At 38.5% G+C, this 17,350-nt stretch overlaps 1 protein-coding gene across 1 annotated transcript in view; it reads right to left on the bottom strand.

Moving 5' to 3' along the window:
• The window catches only part of SPTLC3 (serine palmitoyltransferase long chain base subunit 3), a 134,796-nt gene that overhangs the window by 68,853 nt on the left and 48,593 nt on the right, over positions 1–17,350 (bottom strand). Inside the window, exons 5-6 of the mRNA XM_045445325.1 lie at positions 3,238–3,362; positions 952–1,045 (exon numbers count right to left, since the gene is read on the bottom strand). Of these exons, the coding sequence (XP_045301281.1) occupies positions 952–1,045; positions 3,238–3,362 (219 nt within the window). The remainder of the gene's footprint in view (positions 1–951; positions 1,046–3,237; positions 3,363–17,350) is intronic.

The following is a 17,350-nucleotide window of genomic DNA, read 5'->3' as shown; positions in this document are numbered from 1 at the left end:
TGGTTTATTTCATTAAAAATAATTTTTCTGAAGAGTCATCCATGGTGTGGGTATCAGTAGTTTATTCTGTTTTTTTTTTTTTTAAATCAGAGAATCATATTCCATTATATGAATGTAACAGATCTTTTCCATTCTCCTATTATAGATATTTGGGTTGTTTCCAGTCTTGGCTATTATGACTAAATCTGCTGTGGACATTCTTGTACAAGCCTTTTTGTGGACATGTGCTGGAAATTCCAAGGTGAAGAATTTATGGATCATGGCATAGGGATATGTTTATAAGACTGCCAAGCTGTTTTTCAAAGAAGTTGTATAATTGTACCCTCCAGCAATGGGTGAGAGTTGCTTCATATCTTTGCTAATATTTGTTGTTGTCATCTTTTTTATTTTAGCCATTTTGGTGAGCATGAAGAGGTCCACTGGCCAAAGCCTGTACTCTTAATCACTGCCTGATATTGCTGTGGCCCTTTTTCTACTTAACCCACAATACAGTTACTTTGATACATATCTGCCTCTCCTAGTAGATTGTAAGCATGTGCTGGGTGGGAATAGTGAAAGGAGTTCTTCTAAGGAAGAACACCACTTTTTACCTGACAATAACATAAAACTTAAGTCTTAAAACTTTCCTAAGGCAGAGTTATAGAAAAGGGAGAGTTATAACACTTCTGATGATTAAATGTCAGTCCTAAGAGATCAGTCATGTTTTCAGAGGCTGCACTGTAAGACCACAAATAACAGTGGCACTAATGTGTTTGGGTTACAGTTAGCAATCTGGGTGTTTAAGACACTTCAACCATTTGTTTAAGGTCAGCAGAGGTTAACAAGCCAGTAGTGAAAATAAACATAATTGTGTTTCATGAGGCTAAGTTCCCCCATTCAAATGGGGCAAGGACAAAGCCGCATGTTCTAGAAGAAAGCAGTATATGTCAGGAGAGATGCATTGATACTCACTGTTGTGTTTGAAGATCCTTATGGTTGCACCTGAGAGTCGGGCCCCGAGTACGAGAGATGCATGGTTTAACTCATCACTTAAAATGAGGCATCCCTGTTCAGAAAGCAAACACACAAAGCACAGGCCAATAAATAAAATTAAAGAAAAATAGCATGTGGAAATAGAACGACACTTCAAGACCTTTAACAGACATCCCTCAAACCCATTTTCATTTTAAAAGGCCAAGAGTTTTACCTGGTGTCTATATGGGTAAAATCCTGTAGACAATTAGCTGATGAACATGGGGATTATTTTAAGGGATTATATCTTTAATCATTTGCATTTGATTTTCATCAGAGAAGATCATTCAAGATCTTGGTTAAATGCCAGCTAGCATTTTCTAAAGAATTGATGTTTGGCAGGAAAATGGATATACTTTGGGTGGGTTGTGGATTTGCTGGGGTTCCTCAATCATGCGTTGGATTATTTGGGATATGGTGTTCTTGTTCTGGAGGGGAGGGGTCTTTTCTGCAGGGTCTTTCAAGCTCTTGTTTTCCTATTCTCATTCTCCTCTGTATTGACATCATTGTAGACCAAAGTATCAATGCTTTCCAGTTAAAAACTTTGCATTTGGAAAAGTATGGATGGCAATTCAGTCTGAGGCAAGTGAAAAAGATCAATCAAATTTACTTCTTATAAATTACAGTTGTAAATTTATTTTCCTTTTTTAATTTAAAACTTTCAAAACTATAAAATTGTTCCAGCATATAAAAAATGAAGAGACAAACTATGGTGGCCATTTGTTTTTGTGGCCACCCAGAAGCTTTGAGTTCTTGCTCATACTTTAGAAAGTTCACACATGAAGTGTTGTAAGTTTTTTGGGGAAGAGCCAACAATACTCTAGATGAGTATGTGTGTATTTATAATTTTTTGGTGGACATTTGAGAGTTACTTATAAACCTGATGATATCTCACCCCTAAATTCTTCAGCATGTACTTACTAAGAACAAGGATGTTCTCTGGCTAAATCACAATGCAATGATCACACCCAAGAAAGCCAACATTTATATAGTACTATCATCTAAGAGACAGCCCAAATTCATGTTTCCCCAACTGTCCTAATGATGTCAATGTCTTTTATAGATGTTTTCTTTCCTTCTATTTTTTTCAGTGCAGAATCCAATCAAAGATAATATGTTGCATTCAGTTGTCATGAATCAGATTTTTTAAACCTAAATCTAATTATGGCACTTACTTAAACGCAGCCAATCAATGTCCCCATTTTCCTCAGAAAGAATTTCCAACACTCAAGGAGAACTACAAGGCTCTGTGCAATTTGGCACCTGCCTTATTCTCCAGTCTCCTTATCATCCACTACCCTATATTCTAGTTCTTCCAAAGCTCAGTGCTTTATGCATGCTGCTATCTCTTCCTTACCTTAAAGAAAAAAACTTAACAGACAAGTAACAGATTCAGTTCTCACGTCACACACTTTGCACGAGCACCTCAGCCTTTCTTAAGAAGAGCTTGGAAGCAACTCTTTTGCTTTTCTCCATGTATGTGCATGCCTTTTCTGTGGCATTCATCCTATTTTATTTGGTGTATCATTTCCCCCACCAGACTGTAAACTACATAAACTTACAAGGCACAGATCTTGTTCATCTTTGTCCTGTATCTTGCCTTATATGAGGGCAAACTAGTTTCTCAACAAGTGATTTGTTAATGAATAAATGAGTGGCATGAGCAAAATGTTTTGTTCAAATAAATGCCCAATAAGTGTTTTCTGCATTGCACCTGGGGACTTGGGAACCTAAAAATTTAACTGTTTTTGCTAAACTATCATCAAAGATGAGATGTGACCCACATCTAGGGCTTTAATTCTATAACTGAAATATCATTATGAACAGATTTGCTGGACTAAGCTGTTATATTTATTTAAAAAGCTGGACATCCAGGGGCAATTGGATGACTCAGTTAGTTAAATGTTTGACTCTTAATTTCAACTCAGGTCATGATCTTGCGGTTTGTGAGATCGAACCCCACATCTGTGCCATCAGCACAAAGAATGCTTGGGATTCTCTTTCTTTCTCTCTCTCTCTCTTTCTGCCCCTACTGCACTCATTTTCTCACTCTCTCTCTCTCTCAAAATAAACATTAAAAAAAATTTAAAAAAAATAGAAAGCTGGACATCCAATCAGCTTTTCCTAAAAAAAAAGGACCTTCTCAGCCATACTTCTAATAGTACCTGCCCAGAGTTGTAATTCTTAGACACATGGAAGAAGACAATTATGTTAACAAATTCTCACCTTTCCAACTAGTGCTGGGATATTCATTGAGTTAGTTGCAAATCCCATCCCAAAGACCATAGCTGCTTCTACATTCAGGAACTCAGCCACAAGGTTCTCCAACTCTTTGTGTTTATCCAAACTTCCTGCACAGGAAATGATAGGATGAGTCAGTTTTCCCTTCTCTCAACAAGATCGAAAACTCGAAACCCAGTGCATCACCAAAAGACATGTGTGAGAATGTATGTATATTTGTCACAGCCCCAATCAAGAAACAACCCAAATGTTCACATACTGCAGAATGAAGGAATTAAATGCCTTGTGGAGATATTTACAGAGCAGAATTAAACACAGGAAGGAACAATAGTGCCCCACACAACAAAATGAAAAGAATCTCACAAATATATTGTTGCGTGAAAGAAGTCTGACACTTACACATGCATACAGGCTGAATCCATTTACATAAAGTTTAGAAACTGGGGTGCCTGGGGCACTCAGTCGGTTAAGACCTTCGGCCTAGGTCAAGATCTTGCCGTTGCCGAGTTCAAGCCCTGCATCAGGCTCTGTGCTCACAGAGATTGGAGCCTGTTTCAGATTCTGTGTCTCCCTCTCTCTCTCTGCCCCTCCCCCACTCACCCTCTCTCATTAGAAGTCAGGATAGTGGTTAATTTTGTTGGGAGCACGAGGAGACCTGAGATTCTCTAAATGTTGTGTTTCTAGATTTCGATGCTGGTTACATGGGTATGTTTGCTTTGTGAAAATCTAATACTTAACAACTGGCGTACTTTTATATATAAATATTGATAATGCAATAAAACCTTACAAAAAATACCACAATTTTTCTCTTCCCTCACCCTACATCCCTCAAGTGATTAATTAAATTGTAACGCTCCCAGGGGGTGCCCCACACTTAAATGCAAACAGATCCCATGACATCTATAGACAGTAGTAAATCTAGTTATAAATTATTGAACCTTTGGAGTGTGCTAGATTTCAAAGGTTACCATTCAAGTTATCTCATTTAATCTTAAAAGCCCAATAATGCAGTTATCATTACTTTATAGATTAGAAAACCAAGGTGTAAAGAGGTCACAGATAAAAACCAACAGAGATAATCCAGTCTAACTCCAAAGTTCATGTTTTACCATTCTGCTATCTTTTATATGCTTATGCTCTGACTCCTTCTTATACTGAATCGCTCATGCCTTACTAAGAGTAAATGTTAATGATCCTCATATTTTTCTGTTTGCCATCACTGTCCTAGATCTGCAGTGTCCAATATAGTAGTCACGAGCTACATGTGGTTAGTGCAATAGAGTTTTAAATTGTACTTAATTTTAGTTAACTTTATTTAAACTTAAAAACTGAAGCATTGTAAAATATTTTCCACTGAACACAACTTTATTATCTGGGTAGGATTATATTCTACTTATTTCACTTTAACCAATGAAAATTTAGTGTCTGAACTGAGATGTCCTGTAAGAGTAAAATACACACTATTTTTTGAACGTTTAGTACAACAACACAAAAACAATAACAAAAATAATGTAAAATGGTTCACAAATATTTTTATATTGATTACATGTTCAAATGATAATATTTTGGATATATTGGGTCAAACAAAACCCATAATGAAATTAAATTTACTTGTTTTTTTTAACTTTTTTTTAATGTGGCCACTAGAAGTTTTATTTCATTTTATTTCATTTATTTTTTAATTTTTAAAAATTAAAAAATTTAATGTTTATTTATATTTCTGAGATAGAGAGACACAGAGTGCAAGCAGAGTGAGGGAATGCAAGAGAGAGAGAGGGAGACACAGAATCCGAAGCAGGCTCCAGGCTCTGAGCTATTAGCACAGAGCCCAACACCGGGCTCGAACTCATGGACCATGAGATCATGACCTGAGCTGAAGTCGGACACTTAACTGACTGAGCCATCCAGGTGCTCCTGGAAATTTTAAATTACATATATGTCTTGCATTATATTTTTATTGGACACTGCTGCTGGAGATGATTCATTGGACAAAACACAAAAATGTACAAGTGGAGGTACGTAATTTGCAACCACAGAACACAGAAGCAGATTTAACTCAGCTTTAAGTTAGAGGAATATTGTTAGCACATTCAGGATTACTTATAAACATGCTTTTTTCAACCTAAAGGTCAACATGTTTTACTATACAGAGTGTGATATCAGAATTTTATTTAAATTGGTAAATTAGCTTGATTCTTGTGCTAAAATGGTGAAGGGTTGAACTTGAGAAGGCATTGACTAGTGAGTTCAAAATTTTATTTTGCATTTAATATGAAAGAGCACATTTCATGTATCATCTTTGCCCTTCCTGAGAGGTCACACTGTCATACAACAGATGGCTGCTGGCCTTTCTTCTCAGTTCAGAATTCATTTATCCTCCCAAATGTCAGAAACCATAGTAAAACAAGTATTCTAGCAGAATCAATTTTACTCAAGCTTGGGGGGAGGGGAGTTAAAACTTAAATTGTTATTTAAAACTTTATTATCAAAGATACAGAGAAAAAAGAAATACTAAAATTTAAAGATGTGACATGGGCACATAATCACTCATTGCATTTGTTTTTACCTAACAGAGACTATATCCAAAGGGAATGACCCCACGATAGATAGTGACCAGGCCATTGGCCTGGGCATGACATCCTTGGGTTCTGGCCCAGCTCTTCTGCTAAATAACGGAACGGCCTCTGGCTAACTCTTCTGGAAGTTTCCAGAGAGGTTGGGAGAAGTACTGTTTAGGCTTCCCTGATGTTGGGACTGTTTTTTTCCTCCACATAGAATGGTCTTCTTGCAGCTCCCACTCACTTTTTGACATCCATCTAACATGATGTCTTTCCTCAGGTGCTGTTTTCTTTTTTTTTTTTTTTTTAATGTTTTTATTTATTTTTGAGACAGAGAGAGACAGAGCATGAGCAGGGGAGGAGCAGAGAGAGAGGGAGACACAGAATCTGAAGCAGGCTCCAGGCTCTGAGCTGTCAGCACAGAGACCAACGCGGGGCTCAAACTCACAGACTGTGAGATCATGACCTGAGCCGAAGTCAGACACTCAACCGACTGAGCTACACAGGCGCCCCCTCAGGCGGTGTTTTCAACTTCTCCAGGCACACTTGGTCATTTTCTTCTGAGATCACAAAAGCTTCATCATGTAATGATTATAGCACTTATGAAGTTGTGAACTAAGAACATTCATGGGGCCATCTTCTCTACTACAGAAAGAGCCCTCAGCGTGCCAATACTGTGTGCAGATGTTCGTCTTGGCAACCATAGAGACTAGTGCAGAACTAACACACACTAGGTGCTTGTTGAGTAGCATGCAGACTTTTGATGGAGTATAAGGACAGAACTGAGCCCAGAGTAGGGGACTGCATATGGAAGAAGGTCAAGAAGCCATGTGATGCCAGGGCAACAAGGTGTCTAAGTACCTAAGGAGCTCCACTTTGAAAGTACCCATACCTGAAGAAGTCACTGGCAAGGATGAAAGGTGCCCAAACATTGCCAACTTGGTAAATTTCCCCATGAGCCTTTCCTTCCCAGAGACTTGGGTGACAACTGTGTCCTGGCCCAGTCACCCAGAAGTGGTGAGTAGAAGTTCATGGTGACTCTCTGTGATGTCTTTCTCCACCTTCATCTTACCCAAATCTGCCATCCCAGGGCTTTATCTGTAACAGTTGCATCACCAAAAGTCCTTAGGATTATGTGGAATGTATTGTAAGCAATCAAACAGCCAACCAACTAATAAGAAGTGGGTGTGTCCAAGAACAACCTGAGAAATTGCCCTCTATGAGGTCTTTATCATTAGCCCTGGCTTAAGGAGAGGGAGAAGAGAGGAAATGCAGGTATCCGTATTAGGTCTACAGATCCAGCCTTCTTCTGGATTTCCAGTGGTCAAGTGGATAGTAAACTAATTTTCAAATATACCAGTTTCTATGACCAGACGTCTCACAGCTGAGGTATGAATTATGAGTGGTTTTGCACGTAGGAGCTTATCTTCATTTATAGAAAACAACAGTTCCCACCCCCAACCCACCTTATCATAGAATTTCTCTGTTTGGTGCTCCTGGCTCAAATTTCATAAACAGATATGAGAGAGTCTCAGGATTGCTAGACATTTTCTACTTCAGGAAGCCATGCTTCTCAAAGTTAGCAAAGCTGTCTGGGTGGGATATGGTCCATTAAGGAATATTGAGAAGTATGGCTTATTTGTATTAATAGAGTGCTACTTTCCTCCTCCTGCTCTTCACACTGAAGAAATAAAAATGTAGGAAGACTTGGGGAAACAAAGCAGTCACAAAAACGTAATAAGCTTGCTTTTTGTAAATATTCAGGCTATACCCCAATTTGGGTGGAGGTGCCTGAGTCATGTCAAGCTGCAGTTGGTGGTCTGAGTGCTTGAGTGGTTCTAGAAATTATAGTCAACATTTTGTCTTTATTATGTAAATATGGACTTTTTTTTTTAAATCCCAAGAAAGCATAGCTATAGTCCTAACCAAAGGTACAAATAAATCCACAGTAATTTTTACTTCTTTTTCTCTCTGACTTTGGTTTTGTTTCTGTTTTTCAGTCTCTGAAGGTCAACAACAGCCGCAAATTGGCTAGTGACAATGGATCTCCAAATTGCTACGTTGTGCATATATTGACATTTATTCTCATCCTGAAGGTTTATTTATCCAATGGGATACTGCAAACCTGCTATGTGAATAAAAGAACAAATACAAGCAGGATGTATCCTCTTCCCAGCTCTCTCCATGGTATTTTCATGCGCCAAACACTGGGCTTAGCACCATCAGTCAAATCAATAAAAATTAGATGCAGGAGAAAGTATGGATATTATGTTTATAGACTGGATACTTCTGCTGGATTTTTATTGATACTGACTGGTTCATACTCTTTAGTCAGAACATAAAGACTGCTGGCCTTCAAACTGACACTGACTAATAATAGTAAAGGGTGTGGGTGTTATTAACAAGCCTGTTTCACCACCCCATGTCTTCTGTGTGGTACACGTGAAGACTAGTTTTCAAATTGTGACTGTAGTCACTTTTTGTCCAGAATATCCTGTTTGTAGATTGTTCTTTAGACTTGATCTAGGAGCAGACTGGCATTTGTCATGACAACCTGCCAGCGGGCTCATCTGGCTGTTCCAGTTGTGCCATGGATATCAGCCCACATCTGAGCCACTTTGTTTGAACTGGGGACCTGAATGTGGGAAGTTAAGAGTAGACATTGACAAGGTCCTTGGTCTTCCTCAAGTTGATATCAGTGACTATAAAGGATACATATAGGTGCTGGTGTCAATGAAAGTTAATCTGTATCCTTAGTGTGTTTAGATATAACAGGATTTTTTTTGTGTGTGTCTAAATGAAATAAAAGAGACAAAACTTTGATATACATTGATGTGCATTGGATTTGGAAATCTGAAGAATTGCTAATAAATCTAGAGGACTCCTCTTCCCTACTGCTATGATGGCGAGTGCTCACTACACAGCAAACATTTTATAGAGGGCCAGACAGAAAATATTTTGACTTTGTGGGCCAGACAGTCTCTGTTACAACTATTCAGCTCTGCCATTATAAAGTGAAAGTGGTCATAGACAATACACAAAAGAATGGCTGTGGCTGTGTGCCAATAAAACTTTGATGGATACCGAAATTTGAATTCCATATAATTTCACATGTTGCAAAATATTATTCTTATTTTTGTTTTTTTTGACCACTTAAAATTGTACGAAGTGTTTGTGACCTGCAGGCAGTACGAAAACAGGGGGCATCTGGAATAGTTGGGTGACTTTGAGGTAGATGGTCTCTGATGTTAGTTATGAATAGTATGGGGTAGTGTCAAGAGCTCTTCAGTGGAACCCAGGAGAACTGGTGTCCAGTCTTGACCCCTCAGCCTATGTGCAGACACATTGATTGGCAGGTTATTAAAAAGCTCTAGGCTTCATGCATCGCATCGTATCCTATTTGTGTGGGTGGAGAGAGGGTGGAGGAACACGCACATATTCTGAAATTCCGAGTTTCAACTTTGTTCACTCATCCCAGGCATCGCCTTGCTGGAAAGTATTATACTTACATAAAATTATTGGGATATCTTGTTGAATTGTTATGCTCACTTGGCTCTGTTGAACCTACAAGGCCAAATCTGCACTTGCAGAAATATCTCTGCTCGTTGCAATTTGGCTGTGCTGTAATTTCTGTCATTGTCAAGAGAGGGGCAATTACCTTGTCAGAACTATAACAGGTATCTGGAAATTACCAAAAGGCTTTCAGAAACCGAGATACGCTTTCATTTTCCTACTCCCAAACAATTCCCCTGAGAGTCTGTCTCCCGTTAAAAATACCCTTAAAGAAAAATAAAGAGGCTTAAGAGAAACACAATGAAATCTCATTAATCAGAATTTACAATAATTTGGTTGGAGAGGAGCCGGCACTGTTTATGAAGAAGGGTTTTGCTGTGTAAATTAAGAAGGTACAGCTAATTGATGTGGGGATGTTTATAGCTTATTTAATCAAATCCACTGCTTTAAAGCATGTTTATAGCATTGATTTGCATAAAATGGTATTAATTAAAATTGCTTTTTTTAAAAAAGAAAACAAGATCTCTACTTAGTAGCAATTTCTTAGAAACTGCTCAATCTCATAGGAACTTTAAGGCCATAAGATGATATTTATTTGAAATTGCTTTAATTCAGACATTTTGCAGATTCAGGCTGGCCCCTATTTCAATAGTTCAGGCTGGTGAGACTACGTTTCCTGGATCTAGACACAAATATTTGAGAAAGAAACACAGAAAGAGCCATGATAATTTGAATGAAATGATAGCAGACAATTTTCCAGGAAGATAAAGAGGGAGAAAAATTATCGAACAATTTAGGATCATGTTCTCAAACTGAGAAATAGAAATTTCAGCAAATTGGTACATTACAACTAACATAAATATCACACCCGAAGCTTGAACATGGAAAATAATTTCCTATTCTATCCAGTCGCATCATTTCCTAACTTAATATGTCCCTTCTGATGTTTTTAAGATGAAGCTGTTTGAAGGCTACTTCTTAAAATTCCAATTATGACTTGAGTGAATAGTCTGCACTAGGCAGTTTTGAGGTATGTTTACTATTCAGGTTTCCCTGATGAGCTGAATCAAGCACAAGGCTTTCCTTTTCAAAGGAAGAGAAGTCTCTAAGTAGAGATGAGCTTTGCTTGAAGCAGAGTTAGTCTTGCCACAATTTCATGAATGTGTTTTCTTAGAAGTGAACTTCTGACCAACAGTTGCCAGCAGCACAAAGGGCTTATAGAGGGTATGTGTTCAAATCATATACTGTTATTACACATTTGCTCTTACCCAGGAAAAGAAAGAGAGAGAGAAACGAAACACCCTTATAGGATAAAAGTGGGGGAGGGGGGAAGAAAGGAAACAAAAGTTTCTCTTTCCTTTGCTTGAATTTAACGGTTCCTGGATTTGGACATTTAGACCAGCAATGTATGGCAGGATGCACTCAGACATCAAAACCAACTTGCTTCTGATTTTCTGGCTTGCCTCTTACCTACTTTACAGTTTTTATTTATACTCCTCCGCTCCCAGGCATATGTGGTATTCACTCCACATAAAGTAAAACACCATTGCCTTTTTGGAAAACGTTTGACTAATTTGGTCAAGAAAGGCGGCCATGCAACATAGTTTCCAGTGGTTCCCAAAGTTTAGTCCCTAGAGCAGTAGCATCAACATCACCTGGGAAGTCATTAGAAATGTGAGATCTTGGGTTCTATTCCAGCCCAGCTGAACCAGAAACTGTAGGTGGGGCCAACAACCTGTGTTTTTCCAAGCCCTGCAGGTAATTCTGATGTGAGCTGAAGTTTGAGAGCCAGCGGTTTAAGCTCAAGAATCCACATAGCCTGTGGCGGGGTCCTTTCAGTAGACCGGAAAATTTGGTCTGATTTAGTGGGCACGTCTTAGAAGTGTCAGAATTATTTTCATAAGTCTGTGCCTTCATTTTAGACTCTTGTTGACTTTTTTTTTTTTCAACGTTTATTTATTTTTGGGACAGAGAGAGACAGAGCACGAACGGGGGAGGGGCAGAGAGAGAGGGAGACACAGAATCGGAAACAGGCTCCAGGCTCTGAGCCATCAGCCCAGAGCCCGACGCGGGGCTCGAACTCACAGACCGCGAGATCGTGACCTGGCTGAAGTCGGACGCTTAACCGACTGCGCCACCCAGGCGCCCCATCTCTTGTTGACTTTTAAGGAAATAACTGACCTGAGAAATATGAGAACATTGTGGAAGAATCAGAAATTAAATACAAAATACAGTATAACCATCTGTATCATGCAAATATTCAAGTAAAATATATTTTTAAAAATGTACTCATGATATACATACTGTTATAAAACTTGTTTAATTCTCTTAACAATCTATTTTCCATTTTACAGAGGAGAAAACTGAAGGCCAGGAAGGCACAGAGTTTATCTCAAGCCCTAGCAAGTCAAAGGGGAAAACTAGAATTTGAACCGAAGCAAACTAAACCCAGAGCCTCTGCTCTCAATCATGGTGCTAAGAAATTACATTTATGATATTTACATGGTTAAATAACATTATGGTAACCAGACCTACCAAGTATATTTAATCAATTTTCTATTGTTGGAAATTCACTTATTTTTTCCAGTTTTTACTATTATTCAACATATCGCACTGATTATTGTTGATCATACATCTTTGAGCACTTATTCAAAAATTTTAAGGCAAAATTTCTCAAAATGAAATTGCTGAGTTACATGGTTTTCTATTGATACATTTTCAAATTGCCTTCCAATATACTCTATCAACAGTTTATAAGAGTGCCCTTTACTCCTTTGAAACTATGGGATTTTTTTTTAAACTTTTGCCAATCAGGCAAAAAATGGGAACTCCGTGTCTTAAACATTCTTTGATTATTGGGGCAGAGTATTTCCACAGGTTCATTGGCCATTTACCTTTCTTTCTTTCTCTTTCTTTCTTGTTTCTTTCTTTCTTTCTTTCTTTCTTGCTTGCTTTTAATTGTCTATTTGTGTATTGGATCTACTTCTTAAAGTAAGATTTTCATTACGCTGTACAAACACTAAACATATACATTATACATACACTATAACATACATATAGAAAAGGAAACAAATTGGGGCACCTGGGCGGTGCAGCCTGTTAAGCAACCGACTCTAGATTTCAGTTCAGGTGATGATCTCATAGTTTGTGAGTTCAGTCCCCACATTGGGCTGGGTGCTGACAACATGGAGCCTGCTTGGGATTCTCTCTTTCCCTCTCTCTCTGCCCCTCCCCTGTTCATGCATACACTGTCTCTCTCTCACTCTCAAAAGAAATAAATAAACTTAAAAAAAAGAAAAGGAAACAAATTGTAATTATAGAACACTATGAAGTTTCAAAAAGTGAACACACGTATAAACTGCATCAAGATAAAAAAAAAAAAAAACAATATAGACAGCACCTAAGAAGTCCCTTTGTGCCCCCTTCTAGTCACCATCTATTTCTCTTGAAAGGTAATTACTACCCTACGCATTCTCAGCAGGGATGATGTTACTCCCGACAGTGACCACCTGTTCTTGGAGGGAGGGTAGATAACTTACTCTGTGTATAAGGTACAGATATCCATGACCTCAATAAACAGGTGGTTATTATATATGCAATGTTAAAATACCACAGGAAGCAGTGATAAAGAAGAAAAGATGGAGAAACATCACACTATCCTGACTGTGCAGTTTTGCTCTTTTGCACGTTGTCAAAATCTTGGCCCACTTCTTCTAATTTTGTTGTTTGACTTTTAACTTCGCGGACATGACATTTACGTACAGGAGTTTAAATGCTTCATTTTGTTGGCTCTTCTCCCTTATGATTTCTGGGAGTGCTTTCTCCAGTTCTCCTGAACATGAGGACACAGTAGACAACTATCTGAATCAGGCATGACAAATCTCAAGGGCAAGTAGTTGTGCCTAGACGTTGGGCTGGGAACAAGCTTCCTTTCCTCTAACAGGGAAAAGTGCCTGTTTTCCATGGACATGGGTGGCCTGTGTTGCATGGTGTCAGTCTGGGAGTCATTTAAAATGGATCCCTCCCTCTAAGAGGACATTCTTCTGGGTAAGGTGAATTAGGTGAGGTGAATTCTGCTGGAGGTTATTATGGGTAGAACTGAAATATGATCAAGTGACAAGCTACCGAAGAGGCTGCTATGGTCTGAATGTTTGTGTCTCCCCCAAATTTATATTGGAAACCTAATGCCCAAAGTGATGGTGGTAATAGGTGAGGCCTTTGGGAAGTGATTAGGTCAGAAAGATGAAGCCCTCCATAAATAGGATCGGTGTTCTTATAAAAGAGGTCCCAGACAGTTGGCTCATCCCTTCCACTACGTGAGGATATAACCAAAAGTTTGCAATATGGAAGAGTGCCCTCACTTGACCATGCTGGCAGTCTCTAGAATGGTGAGCAATGAACTTTATTGTTTATGAGTCACATAGTCTGTGATATTTTGTTATAGTAGCTTGATTGGACTAAGACAGAGGCATTGCACATATCAGAGGAGCTACAGCCTGATAGTCCTAGCAGGGCCCTTACCAAGGAAAGCAGAAAAGTACATTTTGTATTTGAATTGTTGGAGTCCTTTTCCTGTGTTTATTTGTTCATTTATTCATCACCTCACTTACTCATTCAGTTTTGATTTTATTTATGTAGTTATTTCTGGTGGTGGTGGTCGTTCTTATTTTTTATATTTCAACCTCAAATGCATTTGCAATTTACACAAGTGTAATTTACTTAGATATAATACATGAAGTAGGAATCTAACTTATTTCCTTATATGATAAGTCATTTATCAGGACACTAATTATGACACAATTCGTCCTTTTCCAACTGATATGAAAAATCGTTCTTTTAAATTTTTTTTTTTTTTTTGAGATAGAGTATGGGAGCAGGGGAGAGGGGCAAAGGGAGAGAAAAAGAGAGCATTTTTTTTTAACGTTTATTTATTTTGGAGATAGAGAGACAGACTGGGGGAGGGGCAGAGAGAGAGAGGGAGACACAGAATCCAAAGCAGGCTCTAGACTCTGAGCCTGTCAGCACAGAGCCCGACGTGGGACTCAAACCCACAAAGTGCAGGATCATGACCTGGGCCGAAGTCAGACACTCAACCGACTGAGCCACCCAGGTGCCCCAAAAAAGAGAGAATCTTACGCAGGCTCCATGCTCAGCATGGAGCCTGATCTATACAGGGCTTGATCCCATGACCCTAGGATCATGACCTGAGCCAAAATCAAGAGTTGGATGCTCAAAGGACTGAGCCACCCAGGTGTCCCAAAGTTGTTTTTATTGTCTACAAATAAGTGTGCCAAGTGTGCCTGTCTCTAGACTTCCACTTACACTCCCCGACCTCCTCACCCTGTCCATTAATGTCATTAGGAATGTGTTCAGTTTACATACTCATTTGGTGAAGAACTGATATAGAAGTATAACACTGAGGGGTTCCTGGGTGGCTCAGTCTGTTGAGTGTCTGACTCTTGGTTTCAGCTCAGGCCATGATCTCACATTTTGTGAGATCAAGGCCCGGGTGGGTCTCTGCACTGACCGCGTGGAGCCTGCTTGGGATTCTCTTCCTCTCTCTCTGCCCCTCCCCTGCTCATGTGCTCACATGGACATGCTCTCTCTCTTTCTAAATAAACAAACAAACAAACATTTAAAAACAAGTATAACACTGAGTCATTACCTTCTAGGATATGTTATCTCTAATTTTTTCAAGTCTTCTTTTAAGTTTTTTACAAAATTTTTACAGTTTTCTTCAAATAGTTTCTTTTTTTTTTTTTTTAATTTTTTTTTTCAACGTTTATTTATTTTTGGGACAGAGAGAGACAGAGCATGAACAGGGGAGGGGCAGAGAGAGAGGGAGACACAGAATCGGAAACAGGCTCCAGGCTCTGAGCCATCAGCCCAGAGCCTGATGCGGGGCTCGAACTCACAGACAGCGAGATCGTGACCTGGCTGAAGTCGGATGCTTAACCGACTGCGCCACCCAGGCGCCCCTCTTCAAATAGTTCCTAGACATTTTGACCATAAGTTTATTCCCTAGGTGTTTGCTAGTTTTGTTCATACTTATGAATAGTATAATTTCTCTAATATATCTTCTTACTGATTATTGATTATTGACTTCATTAATTTTATTTTATTATTAAAATTTTTTTATTGCTTATTTATTTTTCAGAGAGAGACAGCATGAGCAGGGTAGGGACAGAGAGAGAGGGAGACACAGAATCTGAAGTAGGCTAAAGGCTCTGAGCTGTCAGCACAGAGCCCGACATGGGGCTTGAACTCACGAAGTGCATGATCATGACTTGAGGCAAAGTTGGATGCTTAACCAACTGTGTCACACAGCCGTCCCAGATACTTATTATTTCTAATAATTTTTTTGCTATTTAAATATGTAAAATGGAAGAAAGTAGACCAAAACTCTGTCCCTCCTTCTCAGCTCCCTCTTATCTCTGTGGTGGCCCCAAGACAGAGCCCCTCCAGAGGTCCCCTTTGCTCCTCACAGATCACAGCTTGAAAACCAGAGAGGTGAACAACCAGATCATCTAGCAATAATGGTTAATTTACCTCTTATTATACCTATACTTCTTATTCTCTCACGTGATGGTCATTCAATAAATATTTATTGACTTAAAGAATGAAAAGTGAATGAATATTATGTTGTCTAGTACTTCCAAATATTAAAGATGGTAAAACACATCTTCATCTTTTTTCTGACTTTAAAGTGAAAGCTTCTAGTGTCTCATCATGAAATGTAGTACAGTTTCTTTATTTGAAGTAGTTATTTTTTTATTGCATTCTAGAATCTCCTATTTTTATTCTATTAAAATTTGTGTAAGGAATATTATAAATGCTTAGTGATATCTATCAAGATAATCGTGTTTTCTTCTTGGATCTTCCTTTTTTTAAAAAGAGTGTTTATTTTATTTATCTTGAGAGAGAGAGAGAGCAGGAGATAGGAAAAGAGAGGGAGAGAGAGAATCCCAAGTGGGTTCCACATTGTCAGTGCAGAGTCCAACACAGGGCTCAAACTCACAAACCATAAGATCATGACTTGAGCTGAAATCAAGAGGGACGCTTAACCAACTGAGCCACCCAGGGGCCCCTTTGGATCTTTCAGTATCATGAATTGCTTTATTATTGGGCTAATGATCCTCATAGTCCCTGAAGGGGACTTGATCCTAGCATCTTGATCCTAGCATCTTGTTATTTGAATACACTGTTGGATTTGCAATGTCAGTTGCGTACATTTTTTTTTTTTTACTAAGTAATACTGCCTTCAATTTTCCTTTTATTAAATGCTTGTTTGTCAGATTTTGTTCAGTGGTCATCAACTCTGGTTGCTGCTCATCAAAATCACTTATTAAAATACAATGCCTTAGTCCAATAGAAACTGTCCTTCTCTAATTCGTAAGTTTCTGTTTTTATTTTTAATAATTCAATACTTCTGTTTTCCTTTTATTCCTTACTGCATGAGTAGCTTATTTTACTAGCTTCAATCTTTCTTCTTAAAGAAAAAGCTGGACCCTATGGTGTTCTCATAGTTGTTAGTTGCATGTTTAAAGCAATGTAAATGTAAGTTCATTTCCCTTTTGATTCAAGAACCTTTTAGGAAAGGGCTTTAAAATCTTCCAGAGGTTTTAAAACAAGGAATTGTTTCTAATTTTGTTATTTATTTTTAGCTTTATTTCACTGTGATCCAAGAATGTGACTTCTGTAGATTCTATGTTTTGGAATTTAAAGAGGTTTTCTTTGTTGCATAAAACATAGTAAATTTTTGTGAAAATTCAGTAACTAGAAAGATGAATTATGCTGGTAATATGTTTTAGAGCTCATAATTCAATATATAAATATTAAATGAAGCTCAATAGTTAAATTGTTAGTGTCCTTTATGTTTTATATCTTCCTTCCTTTCCCCCTGCCTTCCTTTCTTCTCTCTCCCTCCCTCCCTCCCTCTCTCCCTCCCTCCCTCCCTCCTTCTCTCTCTCCCTCCCTCCCTTCCTTCCTCCTTTACTTTTCAAGGACTGGGAGGTACTTTGTGGTCT

This window comes from Leopardus geoffroyi, chromosome A3, assembly GCF_018350155.1.
Source record: "Leopardus geoffroyi isolate Oge1 chromosome A3, O.geoffroyi_Oge1_pat1.0, whole genome shotgun sequence".
NCBI lineage: Eukaryota > Metazoa > Chordata > Mammalia > Carnivora > Felidae > Leopardus > Leopardus geoffroyi.
The sequence above is the reverse complement of the archived record's forward strand: the minus strand, read 5'-3'. Positions and strand labels throughout refer to the sequence as shown.